We start from the raw sequence: 21,163 nt of genomic DNA, 5'->3' as shown, positions 1-21,163 counted from the left end.
GTACCAAATAAAACTTAAAGAGAATCCAAACATATACACTCTTTCAAGATACACTAAATGGTACCCACGAGAATTCCTTTTTAACCTTTAATTGTGCTTCAGCTTCCCCTCCTCTAAGGGGCTAGATGTAGCCCTAACCTATATACCAAAGCTTGCTTATTTTCTTTAAATTGGCTATTTTGGGGATAATGAACCCACTACCGATGAGAAAATAATGCAAACCAAGAAAATCAGCACATTTTTGTATATAGTATATGGCTATATCTAGTCCCATACGAGGGGGATGGGCGGGTTGCTATTGAAACAGCAGAGATAATTCTATTTGGAAATAATACTGAATGTTCAATTTGACTCATTTTCAGTAAATTTTTTCGAACAAAAGTAGTTCGTAATATATCTCAGCCACGCTTAGAATCCATTAGTGGATTATTGACAACGTTGGAAAACAGTAAAAATATAAGATCTGTCAGTTGACGACGAATTTGATCGTAGTAAATCCAGGGATGGGGAATAGATGGCTTTGAAATAATAAATTAACATCAGATTTCGAGTTAAATGGCATGTGTTTCTAATAGTCCTATTAGCAAAAAAAAAAATTATCACATTTCGTGTCCATTTATGAGCTGAAACGAGCTGTGCGAGGGTAGCTATTAGTATACTGGGAAAAAGCTATAAAAGATTCATCAAGTGATACATTCATCTTTTAACATGCGAATTAACCGAGAAACCAATACATTTACAAGCATTCCAATAGAACCAGTCCTTGTTTTTTTTTTTTTTTTTTTTTTTTTTTTAGCTTTTTTTCTTTTGAAGCTTAATTGTTTATGAGATTAAGTAAATAGCTTCAAAACCTAAAATGGCAGTCTATAAAATATTACATATTTGGAATTTACAAGATAATGAAGCAATTATCCCCCTCCCTTGTGTGGAAAGTAAACATTTTCACAAGCAAAATACCTAAATACTTACCTAATACAAACCAAACCAATTAAAATGGAATTGTTGTGGGCATCAAGTCATGGTTAATTGTAGAAAAAGCCAAGACAGATAGTCCAATTGAGTGAGAAGCAAACCTGGCATTAATTCCCCCCTTATTAGGATTATATAAAAAGGAGGTTAGTTCATTCCTTAATAGATATGTCTATATATATAATTTAACATAAATAGTATCGAGAATATGCATTCCAATAAGTCCCAGCACCTTTGCTTTGAAAAAGTTAACAAAACAATTAAGGACAAAATAATTTTAATTTAGAAAAAAATCATTCCTGAGGAGAGAAACATGATTATTCAACCAGTTTATGAAAAGGAACAGGTATATCGATCAATACCTTCTTCTTCCATTAAACCGGCCTCGGAATCCCTGTCTATCTGAACGTGAACTGAATTTACCACCTGGGACAGAGTAAGGTTGCTTATAAAATCCCTTTCCTTTGCCTTCTCTCTCTCTTTTTGCACTGGGTACCTCCGTCTCAACAATTTCGTGTTTTCGCTTTACTAATTCATTCTGAGGCTCTTTCTTAGTTTCAAAAGATAACAGAATAGTTTTTGAGAAACTGGGAGGACTTTTCATGAAATCTATAACAATGGATTGAATGTTAGACAAAACTTTCAACGCGCGCCTTTTCTCGTCAATATGTGTATCATCAGGCTTCAGTTTTTTAATATCTTCATTCAAAGTCTTGATGTATGCAACAGCATTACGAGATAAATATTGAAGTCTTAGTCGGAATTCACTCACTCTTCCTTGGTCATTGAAAAAAGCTGGATACTTTCCACCAACCTTGTGTAACACAAATAGGACAGCTTCACAACTTGAGTAATCAAAGCTTATATTATGTTCAACAATTTCGGGATTAAACGGGGGTACAATTTCTAGGAAAACAGGATAGAGTGATTCTAGCAAAATTTGGGGTTCATCAATTTCACCAGAATGTGCTGTTAAAACAGCTAACGTTTGAAGAAGATCTGCCTTGTGAGCATCGCTTATATCCTGGAGCCGGGGAAGCAAGTTGTGAATCACAAACTTGAGCATTCTGCTAGATCGAACAGCAGAACAGAAAAAAGGCAAAGCAAACTTCAGACTAGCTATAGCATCTTCTAAAGCCATTATGTCAGAATCCTTAGAGGCAATGGCTTCACTAAAATCAATTGCAAGATCTGCCAAAGTTTGCTGTCCAGATACAGACTTGCCAATCCTTGTATATTTCAACACTTCTAACAGCAGAGTAAACTCTTCGGATGAAAATTCTTTAAGCAACTTTTTACATTCTGTTAATAAGTTAATTTCAGCTTCTGGAGCTAATGTGCCAGATTCCATCTGTTTCAATTTTGTTGCCAGAAAACGGAATATCTTCAATCGGGTTGCTTGAGTTCCTTCTCTAATCAGCGTTATCATACCAGTTGTAGCTGCATGTGAGTCGATTTTTAGCAAATTTTGCATAGCTTTGTGGATACTTGCTACTTCGTTTTTATCATCTGTCTTTAAAAGTTGGAGGAGAACATAACTTACATCGGCAATTTGCGACTTGAAATCGCGACAAATTACAGGCAAGTCATTTATAACTTGCTTTCGAACAGAAACATCTGGATCTTCACATAGGTCAAACATAGCGTTTATTGAATTGGTATCAAGTGATGGGAAGCGTTTGGCAAACCTAGCGATAAATTGTGATGCAAGCATTTTTTCTTTAGCAACTGAAGATGAAACAGCTTCAAGTATCAATGTGAATTTTTGCTCGTATTCACTATTAACTTCTTTCATTCCAGATAAACTTTCAGCGCAGTCATATAATTTTTCCAGATTATCCATGGTTCAGCCTATAAGTAAAAATGGTGATAAACATAATGGCAGACTAACACTGTATTGTACTAGTCAAAGGGTCTGTTTTGATTTTTATTTTGCTTTGGGTCTGCTTTGCTTTTATGTTAATATTTTAACTCTAATAGTTTTTACTTGCTATAAATAAACTTATTAAATTGTTTTTTGTTGTTCAAAATCCTACTGATATCTTACGACTAATATAAAAAAATTAAATAAATAAACAACACTATTTGGCTGAGATCTTAAAGGTAGTTCAATATACCTTTTGCTGCAATCGCCCTACTAAATTATTTTCTTTTTCTCTGCTACAACTTGATTTTTGTAATGTTAATAGTTATACTACAGTCATACAATTTTATGCTTATTATGGTTGAAGTTGTGGCTTTTACCTAGCAAACCACTGCCTTTTGTAACTGGAAATTTAAAAAGACATTTTGAAAAAAAAAAATGTCAAGTGACGAAAAATTACCATTGGAGCCTGATTAAGCAGTAATGTATCCTATTTCCCTGTTTTTGCTTCTTTTTTTTCCGGGGGTGATAGTGTGAAATCAGTGGTCATAGAAGCTTGGGGGAGGGCTTATTTGGAATGAAATCGCCACAAAAGATGAAATTGAAGTAAAATGCAATTTTTTACAAAAACTGCATCTTCATATACAAGATAAATATAGCACATGCGGCTTTTTAATACTTGCTTCTCTGGGCTCTGATATCATCCCTAAAAAGTGTCACCATGTTCCACGAAATACCGTGCTTTCAGAGTATTCCCTCCATTATAAATTTCCAAAAAAAAGAAATGGTATACTTTCTTCATAAATTGTGAGAGAAGAAATTAAACCTGATTTTTATTGTTGTTTTTGTTGATATTGGCTTGACATATATATATCTGAAAATCTTGAGCATAGGGAACACCAATGCAAGAGAAAAAAAAGTTATAAAATTGTCACTGTTTCAGATTAATGTTTCATGACAAAACACAAAAACTTCTTCTAAATAACAATCGCAAAAAACAATTTGCTTACAAGTCCCAAAATATTTAAAATAAGACTCTTAGTTTGTAACCTTGCTTTTTAATTAAATTTGAATTAAACTTATATGGTATTTAAATGGTACAAATTAACTTTGACTTGACTTTATTAAACAAGAAACAATATACATAAATCGTATACAAGAGACATGGAGGCAACTCGTTTTGTCTCAAACAGTTGCAAAACAATATTTAAATTTTAAATAATCCTAATAGGGAGGGATAGCTCCGACGATTTTAAAAATCATTTCTCCTAAAATGTTGAAGTCCAAACTTCATTAATACATTAATTGAAAATTTGATGGTAACTGTTACTTCAGTTAATCGGTGGTTAGCTTCTAGTAATCTAGTACCAAATTTTGCTAAAACTGAATTTATGTGTTTTGGTTGTTCAAAATGCGCCATCCAATTGATTTCTTGTCAGGAGCTTCATGTTGGTGAGAATAAAATTAGTAGGATTCAGCCATATCGTTATTTAGGAGTTTTTTTTTATCCATTGTTGTCTTTTCGTAATCATTTAATAACTTACAGTTTAAGGGTTAAACTTGCTGAAAATATTGGGTCAATGTACCACGTGCAAAATATTTTTCCATTTTCCATGCTAAAAATAATTTACCACTCTTTAATTGCATCGTTCTTGAATTACTGCTCAATTGTTTGTGTTAATACCTTTTGGGCGCATTTAAAACAATTACAGGTACTACAAAATAGGGCAGTAGGATATTTTTTACATTGATCCTCAAAACTTGAAAATATATCTGAAACAAAAACGATATTCTTTTCCCTAAATTTGCTGGACTTAAAATGTATATGTGATGTAAATATTTCCTTATGACCTTTTCAAATTCAAAATCCTAAAAATTATTTCTACAATAAATCTTTGTTGGTTTTGCCCCCTCGTTCGGCTCGTTGGTAGGCGGGATTATACTGAATGTTTTCTATAACATATGAAAAGTCAAGGTTTCACTCAGGTACTTTTGCTGTGAATATGTATAAGCTAAATGCTAAAAATTCAGTTTGATCAATCCCAAAAATCTCAGCTGTATTTAAAGAAGCAATTATTAAAGTTTGTTTTTTAATGTTTGTTCATTTACCTTTAATGATGGAATTTAAAAAATTTATGATATTTTTCTTTGTGTTTTGTTTTTGTCTCCACTATGGGACGGCTCTCGCTTCCCTCTTGCCCAGTGTTGCTTTTCTCCCTTCCTTTCCTTTATTCATCGTTTTCTAAGTTTTGCTGTATTTTTTATTTTTGTTAATTAAGTTAATTTTGCTATTGTAAGTATTGATATGACGAGACGTTTTGTTTTGTGTATGTCCCATTACCTACACACCAAGCCTTACGAGCTCTGCTCTCTGTTTGGGGTTACAGTTTTTTGTATTTTTATGTATATTGAATAAAGTCAAGTCAAGTCAACAAAAGTATACTTTCTTATAATAAGTCTAAATTCCTTGCAGCATTGCAGCAAACAAATGTGCAATAATAGACGTATCTTCATAGATTATATTAACCACACATCCAAAATTCACTTAAAGTCCTTCAGGTTCCTAAAATCTATATTTATTTTATATAGAGTAATTTTTTTTTTTTTGTTACCTGCAATTCCTCAAATATGCTGCGAATAATATACCCCATGCAATCTTTATGTTATGAAAATGCAATTTTATCCAGAGGGAAAATTTAGGAGAGGTGCAAAGAAAAAAAAATCTGAGATAGCTATTTTGTTCAACACAACTGAAAGGTCCAATAATCATAAATCTTGATATGACACATCACACAGTTCTCAGGGCAAGGAATTTAAGTTAAACATTTCGCCTATTGTTTACACATATAATTTTTATTGGAAAAATAGAACACTAAGGTGATGCTTTCAGGTTCACATGCTTTGAATTTTTCAGCTTAATACCCTAAGCTGCACCTGGGATATGCTGATAAGCTCTTTTGACTACCTCAATGCACATAGTGCCTTGTGATTTAGCTCAACATCCCCTCAACATTCACTGAAAGTATCACGATAATATCATTAGCTGTTTGGAAACACAGGGTCAAAAATCCCCCCCTTCCCAAAAACAAAAACAATATATAAACAACAAGCAACTTACATAACTTAGAGCTTTGCATGGGGGTCATGTCATCCCTAGTGCAACAGTTATTGCACCCTTTACCTATTTTGAACAAAATAATTATCTCAAAATTTATAAGATACATTTGGGGGAGAGAGAAGAGATAAAAGGGGGATGCAAGGGGACTGGTTGCCATCCAATCACTTTTGACTCTTAAAAATGGCACTAGATCCTTCAATTTTCAATCAAATGAGCCCCCTCAAAAGTCTCTTTGACAACTACTTACAAATAAAGTGACCTGGAGAACAAAAATATATTAATAATACACTGACATCTTATCATAGAGGTAGCAGTTATAGAATTAGTAATAGCTTGCACATGGTGTCTTTTAGCTAGTTAAAAATTCCCCAGTTACCCTGAAAGTTTCAACTAAACACCCTAAGTTGTTTCTGAGATATTACTAATACATCCTTTGAATATGTCCATGCACATAGTGTTTTGATTTATTTCAATATCCCTTTCAACATTCCCTGTAAGTTTCATTTTAATAGCCTTGGCCTTTTTGGAGCCATGGGATCAAACATACCCCCGTTGATTTTGACTTAAATTCAAGTAGTTGTGGGCATCAAGCCATGGCTAATTGTTGAAAAAGGCAAGATAGATAGTCCAGTCTGCAAGACTTGTCAAAACTTTAGACAATGATAAATCTTCTTCTTTTGGTAGTGTTGAAGTTTCAGAATTTTGAGTTATTTTGAATCCTGAGTTAACAATAAAACCTACATGTAACCAATGAGCAACTTGCATAACTTTGAGCCTTGCCTCAAGGATCATGGAGGTGATATAATCCCAACATGCCCCTGATCCAACAGCCCCTTGTTCTGACTATACCAGCTTAGCCCCTGACACAAACCCCAAAAGAACACTTTTACCTCATTTGTGATATAAGAAAAGTGTGTAAAATGGTACCTTCGCAGACAATTTTCAATTCCCCACACTTTTGTTGAGCAATACTGAGAGCCATAACTTTGAAAATCTTAATGAATTAGACACCTTTTCTAAGATGTATAGATCAGATGTAATTATATTACAGAAGTACAAGCTCAAAATTTGCTCCTGTTAAAAATTAATAATTTTTCACCAGAAAAACACCTTCTGGGTAAGAAAGGTGGCAGAATTCTGTTCTTCTTCTTCTTTCCTTATGCTTCGGTAGAAGGACTTCACTTGCCCATTACGACCTCGTCTTTCTGTTGACAAATGGGCCTCCAAAAATGTTTTCATCACAAGGTTCCAATTCCATAATTTGTATGAGGGTATATCCTTGTCTGTAATGACTTAAACCCAAGTGAAATTTCAATACCGTGTCTTGCTCCTTTGTTGAGATTATGTGGGTGTGTGTTTGACCTAAAGTCTTACAGTGTCCTTTCAATATTATTACTCTCCTAATCAGAGATCCACTGACAAAACAAATTTTATTGAAAAATTACATGGAAGTGCTGACTTTGTACAATCAAAATACCCAAAATGCAGGAATTTTCCTGATGGGTGATGCAAAAGATTTACAACTTGAATATACCTATAACGCTTGTAATTTAAAGCAAATTGTAAAGGTTCCAACTACCAAAGGCAATACTACTCTTAATTCAATTTGGACTGATCTTGTAAACTTTTACAAACTTGTCTCCACTCTACCCCTCTCTAGGGGGTAGTTGCAACTTTAGCCTTCTCCTATCTCTGCTGACTAAATTCAAACAGTCATTTTCTATTACTGAAACCATTTATAGACCTCTTATTGACTCAGGACTCTACAATTTTGGCTCTTGAAGTTTATTTAGGATTAATTATGAATCCCATTTCCCTGAGGAAAAAATTAAAATGTGTTCTACTGATAAACCCTATGTTACTGAGTATTTTTGAAACCTTGTATGCAAAAAAATCAATTTTTTCAAGCAAGGTTGTATTACTGGGGCTAATAGTCCAAGGAAGTTCCTAAAGAAAAAATGAAAAAAGCAGCTTCTATTTATTATAATAGTAAAATCAAAGATCAATATCCAAACAAGCCCAAGCCATGCTACAGAAAAATTAAAGAGATATGCAGAAAAAGCACTTCTGAAATTAATTTTCATCTCCTTGAACCCCTAAATAAGACTGTACCCTCATCTCCTTGAACTTGTACCTAGCTACCATTATTCAAAGTTTCCCCCCATCAATTTTTTTGGTTTAATACTTTGGTTTCTAGTTTTGTTTTATTGACCCTAAAATTTATATTTGTCCCTTTGGGACTTGTGACAGCAATTTTTTGAAATAAGTGCCTAATCTTATTCCTTATTCTATGTACTTTCCAAATATCATGCTTGCTTTTCTGATAATGTGCTCTTACTCCCTCCTCCCCTTAATGGCCCCATATATAGGCCAGTAATAAAGTTCATTCCTGTATTAAATCTCGTGATGATGTTATTTTTTTGGTTAAAATAGGTTTCTTTGTTCCTGCCTCTGATAAAACTATGTTTTGCATGAGTTAGAACAATACAATTGTGAATATAAATAGTCTATAATTTGAACTGATTTTAAGCAATGGATAATAATGGAAGGAAACACAGTAGTCTGATGAACAGAAGCATACTTTATATTATTTATTGAGAATTACATTGTTTAAGAATTTTCTAGTTTTTTTTTACATATTTATAGGGCTATACCTGGGACCATTGGGGGGGGGGGGGATTTTGGGCCTGTTGTGCAAAAGTGACCATGATGATAATTTCTTGACCATACTCTATTAACATTTACAAGTTAAAAACTGAAAATACAGGAAAAACAAGTGAAAAATTTTAAACAAGACAGAAGAAAAAAAAATAATAAGAAAATTCTGAACCTTGATATTTAGAAATATCACACATGACATGATACAAATACATACATGATTCCACTACTAATATAGCAACAAGGTGAACATAATACTCATTTCCAATGTAAATGAATGTTAAATTTGGATTTAGGATGCAATTCTGACTACAGAATTAAGTTTAAACTTTATCCCTCCTCCTAATATGAAAATATTTACCATGAATTGGTACACATAAGGATTGGGGTAAAGTTTGTTTCTGATGCAAATAGGCCTAGATGTTAAATTTGGGTTCAGAATACTTTTCTGACTAGCCTATAGACAAGGGTTTGTTTCTTAGCTATCTGATTGATCCTTTAATGTAAACATTCCCTGCTTATTGTGGTTATACAATCCTAGCTAGCCCAGTCCCAACCATCAGCCAATTCTAACTATCATTAATTATCTACATCATATGCAATATTAGGAAACTACTGTCCATGTTTATGGAAGCTACATTTTAATCTAAATCTTGTCTAATACTAGATACTATCCCAGTGCTAAGGGTATTACCCAACTTTTATTTGTTGTTCTGAAGTAGCCAATCACTAAGCATATAGTCCACTTTTTTTTAAATTCATCAAGAATTTTAGTAATACCAATCTCCTGAAACAATTCTGCCTTCCTTATGCTTTGGTTGAAGGACTTCACTTGCTTGTTATGACCTCTTCTTCCTGTTGGCAACCAGGCCTCCAAAGATGTTTTCATCACAAGGTGATGCTGATCTCCTAGGATTTTGACTCAAATCCCTTTTGGGTTTCTCTCTCTTTCTATGGTTGGCATCTATATCTTGGTGAGAATGTCCCTTAAAATGTAGTATTTTTCATTCTACCATGTGCCTGAAGTACTACAAAATAATATCATAGTACTATTCATATTAATCCAAATGGAATGGATGGTGAAAATGTAATGGAATCACAAGGTTACATTAAAATCCTTCAGAAACTCCAAATCTCCAAGAAAATCAGAATTGTAGAACTCTTTGATAGTGGATTTTTAAAGTGTAGTGCTGCTACAGTAGGTTACAATCCTTGGTCTCTTATTTTATCCAAAAGCTTTCTTCTTTTTGGAAGAAGGTCCTGAAAATCAAATAGAATATGTTGGAGAGATTCTTCCCACTGGTAGCAAAACCTACACAATGGGCTTTGCAACTGCTTGGCTCTATATTTTTCCTTATTTAAATAAACTGACCCAGCTGGGATTCAAAAATACGTGGTGCTGGCCAATCTAGATTGAAATGGGGAAGAAAGCTGTGGAGATAATTTGGCCCAAATGCAATTGATCCCAATCCTCATTATATCCCTTATAGTTTTTTGGTTAGACTTAGGATATTTGCAATCTGCTGCCTGTTGTTTGGTCTCATCTGCTACCTCATTTCCTTTGATTCCACTGTGGCTGGATATGTGCTGGAACTTAACTTCTATTCCTTGTCTGGAAAGTTGTAGAAGGGAATTCCTAATTGCTGATAAATCACATTCAGGAGCTTCCCAATTTATTTCTGAGACCATCTGGAGTGCAGATTTTGAGTCACTAAAAATAATCATTTTTTATGGTGAGAGGAGAGTATTTAGTGCCACTCTAATGGCTTTCAGTTCTGCTGATAGGAGCCATCATAAAGTCTGAGGAGCAGCTTCAAATTAAAGTCTGGAATAAATATGCCTGTACATGTCTTGCCTTCTCTTAGCAATCCATCTGTATATACTTCAAGGTGATCTAGATAATTCATTTGTTTATATCTTGAAAAGAGCTGAATTACTGTTAGGGATCAGCTCTAGAATGACTTGAGGGGCAGCCATTCTCCTAGGGGGGAGGGGGAATATGGTAGTATAAGTAGAGAATTAGATACAGTCTTACTTCTCTGATTCAAAATAGTTTCTTTGAACAGCTTAACTCCAGAGGATAGTTTTCGGGATGTGATTCTTAGGTCTTCAAGAAGTGTGGAAGTGAAAATGTTACAGCCAAAAAGCTTGGATCTTCATCAAGTACTTTGTTGATAGAATCTTCATTCTCTCTTCTATTTTTGGAACCCCAGCAATTCCCCTCAAGGTGTCAACCAATTCTGGAGGGTTTCAAGCATTCTAGGTTGCGTTTGTGATATTGTCTCATAAGCTTGGATTCCATATTCAATTATCTCTCATAAGATATAATGGTAAAATTCTAGTTGAGTGACTTCTTGCTATCTCAGAAAGGGGTTAGGTTAGGAAAATGAAACTTTCAGGGATGGGTCTACAGGCTAAAGTACATCCCAGGAAGGTATTTTAAAGTACCCACCTCTACTCTGTCTCCCTCTAGAGAGCCCTGAAATTTGCCTACATGACAGGTCTATACCTATTGAAATTTTCACAAAACCACATTTTACCTTAATTTTTAGTTACCAGTTCTGAAAATACAATTCCTGTTATTTGAGTAGAATTCTGAGCCATATCAATGTTTGTTTTTCAAATTTAGAAAATGTATTTGCATATCTTTAAAACCTTATAAATTGGGATTGAGCAAAGTTATGAGGCTGAAAATTATTTTGTTGTATGTCATTCAGGCAGAAGATCTATTCTGCAAGGTTTCACTTTTATAACACACATATTTTTGAAGGTCATCAAAGGTCAGAGCCCTCTAGAGGGAGGAGTAGAGGTAGGTACTTCAAAATACCTTCCCAGGATATACTTTAGCCTGTAGACCCATCCCCAAAAGTTTCATTTTCCTAACCTAACCCCTTTCTGAGATAGCAAGAAGTCAAACAACTAGAATTGGTAAAATTCTAGTTTAGTGACTTCTTGCTATCTCAGAAAGGGGTTAGGTTAGGAAAATGAAACTTTCAGGGATTAATCTACAGACTAAAGTGTGTCCCAGGGAAGATATTTTAAAGCAACCATCACCACTCCTTCGCCCTCAAGAGGGCCCTGAAATTTGCCTACATGACAGGTCTAAACCTATTGAAATTTTGATAAAACAAAAATTTTACCCCAATTTTTAGTTACTATTTGCTTTTTTTCTGCCTTTACTTATAAAATGGAATTGAGCTAAGTTATGAAGCTGAAAACAATTTTGTTATACTTTAATTAATCAGAAGCTATATTTTGCAAGGTTTCACTCTTATAACACACATATTTTTAAAGGTCATCAAAGGTCAGGGCCCTCTAGAGGGAGAAGGAGTGGAGGATGTTGCTTCAAAATACATTCTCAGGACATACTTTAGTCTGTAGATTCATCCCTGAAAGTTTCATTTGCCTAACCTAAACCCTATCTGAGACAGCAAGAAGTCAATTAACTAAAATTTTACCAAAATTACTACCTACAGAAGGCCACATTTTATTAATCAAGGGGATGGAAGTTCCTTCCCTACTCTTACATGGGAAGTTTGCCCTTCTAAATGACTTTCAACAAAAAGAATTATTTTTTGTGGGAATCCAATCTTTTACACTTTTAAAGTTGTCTTTTTGTGGTATACATTATTGTCAGCTCCTTCAAATCATATAGTGCCAGATATTTTTCCTTCTTAAATTCTGTTTTTATAAGATTTTCAAATCTGAATATGTTATCTAGTCTGCTGTGATATCTAAAAAGCTTCATTAACCTATGTTTAATGCAATAACTTCTGTGTTTATAAAAAAAAATACTAGCCCACTTACCTATGTCTAGCATAACCTACCCAGATGTTTCACTAAGCCAATAGTTAAGTGGCTTACCTTAGGCTATTGTAAGTCTAAAAACAGGGATGTCTAATTCCAGTCAAACTTTCCCCTAGTGCTTCTTTGAACACTTTTATCACGATTATTTTTCTGTTTCTTTTTTAAGTGTGCCGTATTCGTATCAAGCTTGCCATGTGAGTCAAAAATAAATCTTGAGGATAAACCAGCTGAGAATTCTGGGTCGACTTATGACCACAAACAAAGATACGTAGAGTGATGTATTACAAATACGTATGGAATTAAAAAAGTATTAAATACTTACTTTTGTCTCTGTTCATGGCAAAAATTGTCTAAAAGTTTATAAGGTGACTGATAATTCTGAAATTGTCCGAGCTTTTGCCAATTGGAAAAGAAATGAGCAAAAAAAAAATCACTGAGCCTTATATTTATCTTTTTTTCTTTTTGAAAGCAGTGGAAAAGACTGCGCCTTTAAATGAGTTGAGAGTAGTTTTTCTTAAGAGTTAAGAGGTATTCTACATATTTTACTTCAACACCACTTCAATTTTTTGGCTGTGAATAGCTGATTTTTGGGGAAAATAGCAGCGAGCAATGACACCCAAAAATCTACAAGATTAAAAGTCTTTTCTTTTGCTATTCATTAAGGGTGGTAATCATTTTCCTCCATGTCTTTAATCTCATGATACCTGGTGGTGTACGTAATGAAACCCAGCAATCAAAGTATCATGTATTTCAGCCCAATGTGCGTCCCATTAGTGAAGTGGCTTTTGTTCTTCATGCAGCAGAACACCATAGAATCTAAGGAATTAGTTTTTTGGGTGAAGAGGAAAAAAACAAACAACAATGTCTTACAAATATCATATAGCAATTAAATTAGACACAGATTGGAAGCTTTAACTAAGACTAAATTTGAACAATCAAAGTCACAACACATGGAAAAGCAAGTGGATGCAGCACACAATCCTCACTTTCTTATCATCGATATCTTTGTTTACATTTGATGCAGTTTTTAAAAGTTTTTTTTTAAGAATTTGGCTAGGAATTTCTGAGTAGGCTTGAGTACAGAGCTTGTTAAATTGATTGATGTAAAAGCCTTTGATTTTCTTAATATAACTAGGATCTGATGAAAATGGACTGGTCAAAGTTTCGCATTATGTTTCTTTTGGTGTATGTTATTGTGATCCACTTAGAATAAATTATCGGGCTATGTTACAAGAAATTAAAAGACAGTGGTGAATGAGAGAGTAAGGCCTTTAAAAAAATAATGTAAATTTGTCCTTAGTCCGACAGTTTGATAATTTAAGGAAAACATCCACCACCCATAATCTTGTGCACTTGGTATACACCATTCTAAGCAATCTTGAGAAACCAAATGTTTAGCTAAACCAGGTCTTAGTCCATTTCCAAAAATCACATCAGTGGGATTACCACAATATCTTAATTCGTTTATTATTGAATAACTTTTAAGTTTATTATCTCTTGGATAACTTTCAACTTGATAATCTCTTAGTAAATATTATTATATGGTTCCTATCCAATAGATCACAAATTTTTAAATACAAAAATATTCGTTATAGCCCCTTCCATATTTATAGTGGAATTTCTCAAGGAAACTTGTTGAGACTACTTTTATTTTTAGCCATAATTAATGAAGTTTGTGAGGAATTTTCCCAAATATAGAAATGTGGGGATGATATGTCGATCCTTGAAGTATATTATAGGAATATTAAAAGTGACCCCATCGAAATTCTAACCGAGTCTCAGATGAAACTGAGAATCTAAATCTGAAATTAAGTACCACTTAATCATTCATTGTAACAATTAACTTTTTGACATCCATTCTTGTTTTCCTAGAGCCTATTACCCCCAAACAAAATGATGGCAAATCATGTTAAATTTCTTGGTGTCACAAAGTTTAATAATCTTAAGCGCGACAAACATGTTTCAAATAGTAATAAAGAGACGAATGTTTTACTATTAAAAAATTTAATTACCCCAACATGTATTCTCTCCGTTTTTACGTATTCTATGTCAGGTTGTATAAGAATATGCAGGTCCCGTCTGGTATTCGCAAACTCCAAGTGAACCTAGCGACAAAACTGAGTCAGTCCAAAAGCGTGTAGACAGGATAATTTACAAATAGAGCGAAATACCATAATCCTTTCTCCATAAAGCCACACATATTACTATATTAAAAGAAAGGAGAGAAAAGTTTGTATATGTTTTGCCAAATCCGCAATTTTTAATCCCCGTACCAAGGACATTTTCCCCCGATTTTCCCAAACCTGGTAGATTCCAACTCTTCCGTTTAGCCTTCTTAGTAATCTCTAGTTACTCTTTGATCCACGCTGTTACAGATATGTTTCTAAAAGTTTTATCCCCTTTCTTTTAGAGTACCTTAATAATTCCTAATATTTGTTCTGAACCAAAATTCACAACTGTCTTTTATTTTAATCGATGATGCATCGTGACGTTACCCACGTCCACTGTTGTATCAATTATCACCTTGTTTTGCCATTTTGTGGTATTTATTTGAGTTCTGTTTAGTTTTTAATCTTGGCGTTTGCACAATCCTTCCTTTGTTTGCAAAAATTTATTTTTGACATTTTGCCATTTAATTGATGTATTGATTTCAACTGTTTTTAATTTAATAGTATTTGATATGGAAGACTAATTTGGCTATTTTCCTTCAGCCTGTGATAGTTTTTTGTCATAAAGTATTATCATTTACCCCCCCCCCCTATTTTTTCGCCATTAATCGCTTAAGTTAATTTAGTTCCTGGGCATTTATCTTTTTGTTATATTTTACTAATTTACAGTAAATTTTAATTCACCATTTTTACGATTGATTGATATTTTTAACTTTTTTCTTGATGTAGCTGTTGTTTTGATTTCTTAAACCTGACACATGACCGAATTCAGCTCTAGTTGAGCTTGTGATAAATTTTGAAAGCAAAGGATGAAAAATATTATTCTATAGAAGAAAAATACACTGCTTTATAATGAGAAAAACGGTTGATTTAAAAAAAGAGATATAAACTTGTAGAGGTGTTTGTAGAACTTTAATATAAGAAATAATTTCTTGTTCAAGATACAATAAAAACGTTACAAACGTGACGTTCTTTGTAATCCCATGTATGCTTTATTATTTAATCACGCCTTGTGATGAAACTATAAGCGGTGCGTTGCAAGTGTTCTTTTTTCGCAAGTCCCTATATTTGCGCCATCGCTATTCTTGAAACTGTGGTTTAAAAAAATTAAATTTTTGAATAAGCTAGTTGATGCTTCCTCCTAATTGGTCATAATTATTAGGCTACTATGCATTGTGAGTCGTACTAATGACGCTTTTAACTAGTTACTTTAATATATTGTAGTTACTTTAATTTATAGGCTATTTATTTTAGGGTATAAATTAAAGTTAGAAAAACGAATTTTCTCCATATTAATCTACAGTTAGACTCAGTCAAAGGGGAACACTATAAAATTATGAAAATACCTTTGAAAAATCCTAAATACTTGGTAATTCTATCAGCAAATATTTACATGAATTGGTAAAATTCTGATTAATTGACTTTTTACTATCTTGGAAAGGGTTTAGGTTAGGAAAATGAAACTTTCAGGGATGGGTCTACAGGCTAAAGTATGTCCTGGGAAAGTATTTTAAAGTACCCACCTCCACTCCTTCTCCCTCTAGAGGGCCCTGAAATTTGCCTACATGATTGGTCTATACCTATTGGAATTTTGACAAAACAACATTTTACCTTAATTTTCAATTGCTAGTTGCTTTTTCTCTGCCTTTAGTTCTGAAAATGCAATTCCTGTTATTTGAGTAGAATTTCAAGCCATATCAATGTTTTTTTTTCAAAATTTAGGAAATGTATTTGTATATCTTTAAAACTTTATAAAATTGAATTGAGCAAAGTTATGAAGCTAAAAACAACTTTGCTGTACTTCAATTAAGCAGAAGATCTATTTTGCAGGGTTTCACTTTTATAACACACATATTTTTAAAGGTCATCAAAGGTCAGGGCCCTCTAGAGGGAGAAGGAGTGGAAGTAGTTGCTTCAAAATACCTTCCCAGGACATACTTTAGTCTGTAGATTCATCCCTGAAAGTTTCATGTTCCTAACCTAAGCCCTTTCTGAGATAGCAAGAAGTCAATTAACTAGAATTTTACCCATGAATGGAGTAGGCTATTCAAATAGCTAAGAAACAAGCTCATGTCATCCTGAATGCAAATATGGCATTGGTTTCTGTTGTAAGTTCAGTATTGACCTGGGTCCTCTCTATGCTTACCTAAATATAGGCTATAGCCCCTATTGTGTAGCCTATTTCCCATGCACTTATTGATTCACATTTTGTCACCATTGATTCAATTTATGGGTAAACTGGTTTTAACAAGATTAATGCTAATGAAGGAATATAAGCCATATCTAAAAAAGAGAAAAAGGTTTCATCTTTGAGGGTCTGTTTAGGGCTTAAAATTTAATTTGCAATGGAACAAAATGCCATATTTGGATTCACAACAAAATTTAGAATTTATTTGGCCTATAGTATTTTTTTTAGACCTATTAGTATTTTTAATTATACATTGTCAAATGTACAAGCTGTTGTTGCCTATATAGAACTGATAAAAAGAAGAAAAAAAGGACAGCAAAATTCAAAAACATAACTTGACTGCACACAGAAAACTACATGAATTGAACTATAAACAAGCAAAACTATTTTCAATAATTACAAAAAAATAACAATGAAAAAGTATTTAATTTATTACAGTATTCAATGAAGATTGACTAGGCTAGGGTCAAATCTCTTTAAAAATATAGCACAGCAATGAACAGGTCAGCTATATTTTACTTAGAAGATATTTCTTTATGTTTCATCCAAATGGAAAGGCTAAGCAAATACTTGCAATATAAATAAAATTGACCAAGTCCTATAGCAATCAGATACAGTAAATATTGTCCAAAACCAAGCTAACAGTAATATGTATAGTAAAGTATAAGGGTTAGGCTATATACATAACCAGGTAAACAACAGTTAAGTTTTCACTTTATTGACATAAGGATCCCATAAACTCCATGTGCTATCCTCAGCAAACACCAACACATGGCCATCATTGCAGTATATTGGAAAGCCAGGGCACATAATCTTAGGCAGAGATTTAATAACACTGGGTTCTGAAAGTAAAATTAACTAGTAAACTATCCTTAATGCTCCTACTGAATAAAAGAACTTCAGTCTTCTGGGGTTGAAAGATAGGCCTATGCTAATCTATTCTTTACCCAACACACACAAATTATATTTGAGGCCTGCAAGTTTTCTACTAGCATTCAGAATATCATCAGTAAAACATCAAAACCTCTAAAAAATACATGTTGACTGAACTGATTCCTGCCCTCTAATAGTAGCATTATTGAACAGTGGTGGAGAAATAAAAACTCTTTGGTGTATTCCCTTTACAGCAGACATGAAACAAGTAGATAATTTTAAGGAATTGATACACAGTATTTTTACACAAGTCTTTGATTTCCTACACATATTTCTCAGTGCCTGCAATATAGAATTGGAGGGGGGGATATTTTCAGTGGATCTCCTCTTTGGTATTTATTTGAGGAAATGAAAAAAAAACATACTTGCCCATCCTCCTAGTTTCTAAAAATATATTTTCCCCTCCTGCTGAATTTTTGTGAATTGACACCATTGCCAAGGTGTGCTTGCTTCCCCAATTTTACACACTGGCTACTAATGGTGGATCAACTTTCTGATGTAATATGGTTAAAACATCCAACATGAAATCAGACAAAGCAATCCATTTAGGAAAAAATACTACCAAATTACAGAAACCACTCAACCATCCTACCAGGTATCCAAAACCGATAGAGTGACAAGCTATGCCCAGTTTGTTGTGTAATAAAAATAGCATTGCTTCAGAAATTAGCACTGTAGCACAGCAGCAGACAAGATCAGTTCCAGACAGAGGCATATTGACACAGACACAATCTGGTGAAACAATAATCCAACACATTAGATTATACTTATAGAGGTAACAGAAGAAAAGGGAAATGAAAATAGTATCAAAAAAGGAATAAAAATAATTCAAAAAATTCAGGAGAACATAGCATCTTCTGATTTACTTAGTTACCCATGCTTTTTACAGGTTATACCCTTATGAAACTCTGGGAATCTAGGCCAAGCGAAAAATATTTAAGAGCTTTTCTACTAAAACTAATCAGTGAACAAAGACTAACTTACATAATTCAGGATCATAATTGGAGTTAAGGTGACCCTGGAGGTGTACCTGTTGGACCTTTCAAAGTTTTTAAACAAAGTATCTATCTCAAAATGTAGACCCAATATCATTGGACTCTGGGGGAGGTAGCAGTAAAGGATACAGGAAATAATACGAATTAGGGCTGAGGATTAATAGGGAAGGAATCTTAAAAAAAGCCTCCTACTCATCTTGAGGAACAAGGATAACCATTTTGTTATGAAGGTATCTCTATTGTCACCAGAGGTTGTGAAGTTAATTGATTATTGGGCCTTTTGTAGTACTGTCCCATGTTCTGTTATTTCTTGAGAGATCCTGTGGTCCTAAACTTGGCTTAGAGATTTCTAACTCAGTAGCTAGAAAGACCAACTAACTTTGTTAGAATGAGGCAAATAACCTGTAGAGTCTTAGAGAAGAAGAATTAGGTTCATTATTGAGTATATTTTTGGTTCTAATCATAAAAATTACAATAGGACTTGACTAAAGGGATAGAGGCAAACGCATCAACAATTAATCAGTAAGTAATAAATCAAGCAAAGATAATTACCATACATTGAGTGTTAAGACACTCAAATGTTCTGGTTAGTCCAAAATTACCAGTTACCATTAAGATACAAAAAAGCTCGAGGCTCAAAAGAGACAAGGATAAGTTTTAAGTCATAGATCAGCAAATCAGCAATTTTCAATTAAGAAATTCTGAAATGAATTTAATTCCTCTTTTGTCTTTAGATTTCGTTACGGCAAAATGGGGTTTTTCCATTCCATGGTGGTTGAGAAACTCAGGCAGGATATCATTTATCCTTCAAATATATTTTGCAATTTTGCATGCATTATAGATACATGATTAGACCAACCTTGGGGAAAAATAACGTAATTTTTACTCTTTATATGTCTATTTATGTGACATCACTCACAAGAATTTTTTTATTGTGTGAATTCAATCCCCCTTTCCTGCCAATATAAATTCATTCCACACCGGGGCAGCTAAGAAATTCTGGATTAGAATCATTTTCTCCTTCCTGTGTATCTTTGCAGATACTAAAATAATGACTGCTTCATTCTAGGATGGAAAATCAGCATTCTTAATTGAATTAAGAAATTCTGGTGCGAATTCCATTGCTCTTTCCTATTTGTCCTTCACAGACTCCTGTAATTATCAAGATAAACAATTTATTTAGCCCAGGCACCTACAAGAAAAAAGTAATATGTAAAGGCAAGCATAGAACATGTAGCAACATACAAGAAATCACAACCAAGCATTCATAATTAACTAGCTGTAGTAAGTGTAACCTAACCTAATTGGTGGAGGTGCTTCGCGCCCCCTAAAACTTGCAAATATACAACATTCTTTGCTGTCCCATTTTCTGTGTATGTAAATAGATTGTCAGGTTTACTGACTCTGGAACATGTAACATATAATTGTCCATGGGAAAAACAATCTGTCCTGGTGTCCTGGTCTGTAATTTCTCTTTGAGTGTCCCAGTCGTCATTTATATTCCCTATGTACCAGTGTCCTGGTCGTCATTTGTGTCCCAGTGTACCGGTCTGTAACGTCATAAAGTCTTCAATGGCTCTGGTGGTGCAGGCAGTTGAGGAAGTTTAACTTTTCCTGAGGCACAGCACATTCCCATTGTTTCACCATGAAATTTCAAGGCCTTGCAATAGGGACAAATTTTAGACATAGTCCCGATTTGAACACATCTACTCATGCTATAATCATCAACTGGATTGTACCTTGAATGCCAGGCGATAATTTTCACGTTGCTCTTGTGATTCCTTGGCATGCTTTCTTTTGGCATTATCTCTTTGAGCCGCAAGCCTGTTTTCACGTTGTTCTTGTGATTCCTCAGCATGCTTTCTTTTGGTATTATCTTTTTGAGCTGCAAGCCTGTTTTCACGTTGTTCTTGTGATTCCTCGGCATGATTTTTTTGGTAATTTCTCTTTGAGCTGCAACCCTGTTTTCACGTTGCTCTTGTGATTCCTCGGCATGCTTTCTTTCGGTAATTTCTCTTTGAGCCAGAAGCCTCCTTTCACGTTGCATAATGACGTCATATCAAAGCCTTATATACTTATAATGACGTCATATGCGTACAAACAAACATACATACAACTTCTATGTACATCTATATATATAAAAATAAGTTGTCTGTCTGTGTGTCTCTCTGTGGATCAGGTGACGTCATGTTTCTGTGTTGACTGACGTCATGAAATTAGTTGTCGTCATTTTTGCTTTGACGGTGACGTCATTCAAGATATTTAAGACATATGTTCACGTAGAAATCTATTAGTGTTTAAGTTTACAATGACTGATGAACTTACCATGGCAAAAGCCGATGAAGATGCTCAAAGAGTCTATGCCAAAAAACTTGCTGCTGATAGAGAAAGTCAGAAAAGAAAGCGTGCCGAGGAACTACCAGAGCAACGCGAAAACAGACTTGCTGCTAAAAGAGAAAGTGA

The 21,163-nt window shown here is 33.9% G+C and overlaps 2 protein-coding genes and 1 long non-coding RNA gene across 6 annotated transcripts in view; 1 reads left to right on the top strand and 2 right to left on the bottom strand.

The window, feature by feature from the left end:
- Window positions 1-1,229: 1,229 nt before the first annotated feature.
- LOC136031219 (apoptosis inhibitor 5 homolog) lies at window positions 1,230-14,508 on the bottom strand. Of its 2 annotated transcripts, none has more exons than XM_065710613.1 (2): window positions 14,429-14,508; window positions 1,230-2,820 (listed from the first exon to the last, which is right to left on the bottom strand). In XM_065710613.1, exon 2 carries the CDS (start codon window positions 2,810-2,812, stop codon window positions 1,325-1,327), a length of 1,488 nt encoding a protein of 495 aa, XP_065566685.1. In that variant the 5' UTR covers window positions 2,813-2,820; window positions 14,429-14,508; the 3' UTR covers window positions 1,230-1,324. The 2 variants fall into 2 exon arrangements, with proteins under 2 accessions (XP_065566685.1, XP_065566684.1); XM_065710612.1 differs by lacking the exon at window positions 14,429-14,508 and adding an exon at window positions 12,474-12,625.
- Window positions 14,509-15,646: 1,138 nt separating this feature from the next.
- The window catches only part of LOC136031218 (uncharacterized), a 128,034-nt gene continuing 122,517 nt past the window's right edge, over window positions 15,647-21,163 (top strand). For all 3 annotated transcript variants that reach the window (XM_065710607.1, XM_065710604.1, XM_065710603.1), the window contains exon 1: window positions 15,647-15,759. In XM_065710607.1, coding sequence (XP_065566679.1) covers window positions 15,753-15,759 — 7 coding nt within the window. In that variant the 5' untranslated portion in view covers window positions 15,647-15,752. The remainder of the gene's footprint in view (window positions 15,760-21,163) is intronic.
- Window positions 16,584-21,163, bottom strand: part of LOC136031220 (uncharacterized) — a 43,409-nt gene continuing 38,829 nt past the window's right edge. Inside the window, exon 3 of the long non-coding RNA XR_010618461.1 lies at window positions 16,584-17,614. This is a non-coding gene — a long non-coding RNA (uncharacterized LOC136031220). The remainder of the gene's footprint in view (window positions 17,615-21,163) is intronic.

The sequence above is a fragment of the Artemia franciscana genome, chromosome 9 (genome assembly GCF_032884065.1).
Source record: "Artemia franciscana chromosome 9, ASM3288406v1, whole genome shotgun sequence".
NCBI lineage: Eukaryota > Metazoa > Arthropoda > Branchiopoda > Anostraca > Artemiidae > Artemia > Artemia franciscana.
Note: the sequence above shows the minus strand (reverse complement) of the source record. Positions and strands in the feature narration are given on the sequence as shown.

Coding starts and splice junctions, on each gene's coding strand:
- LOC136031219 (XM_065710613.1), bottom strand. CDS start 2,812: ATGGATAATCTGGAAAAATTATATGACTGCGCTGAAAGTTTATCTGGA.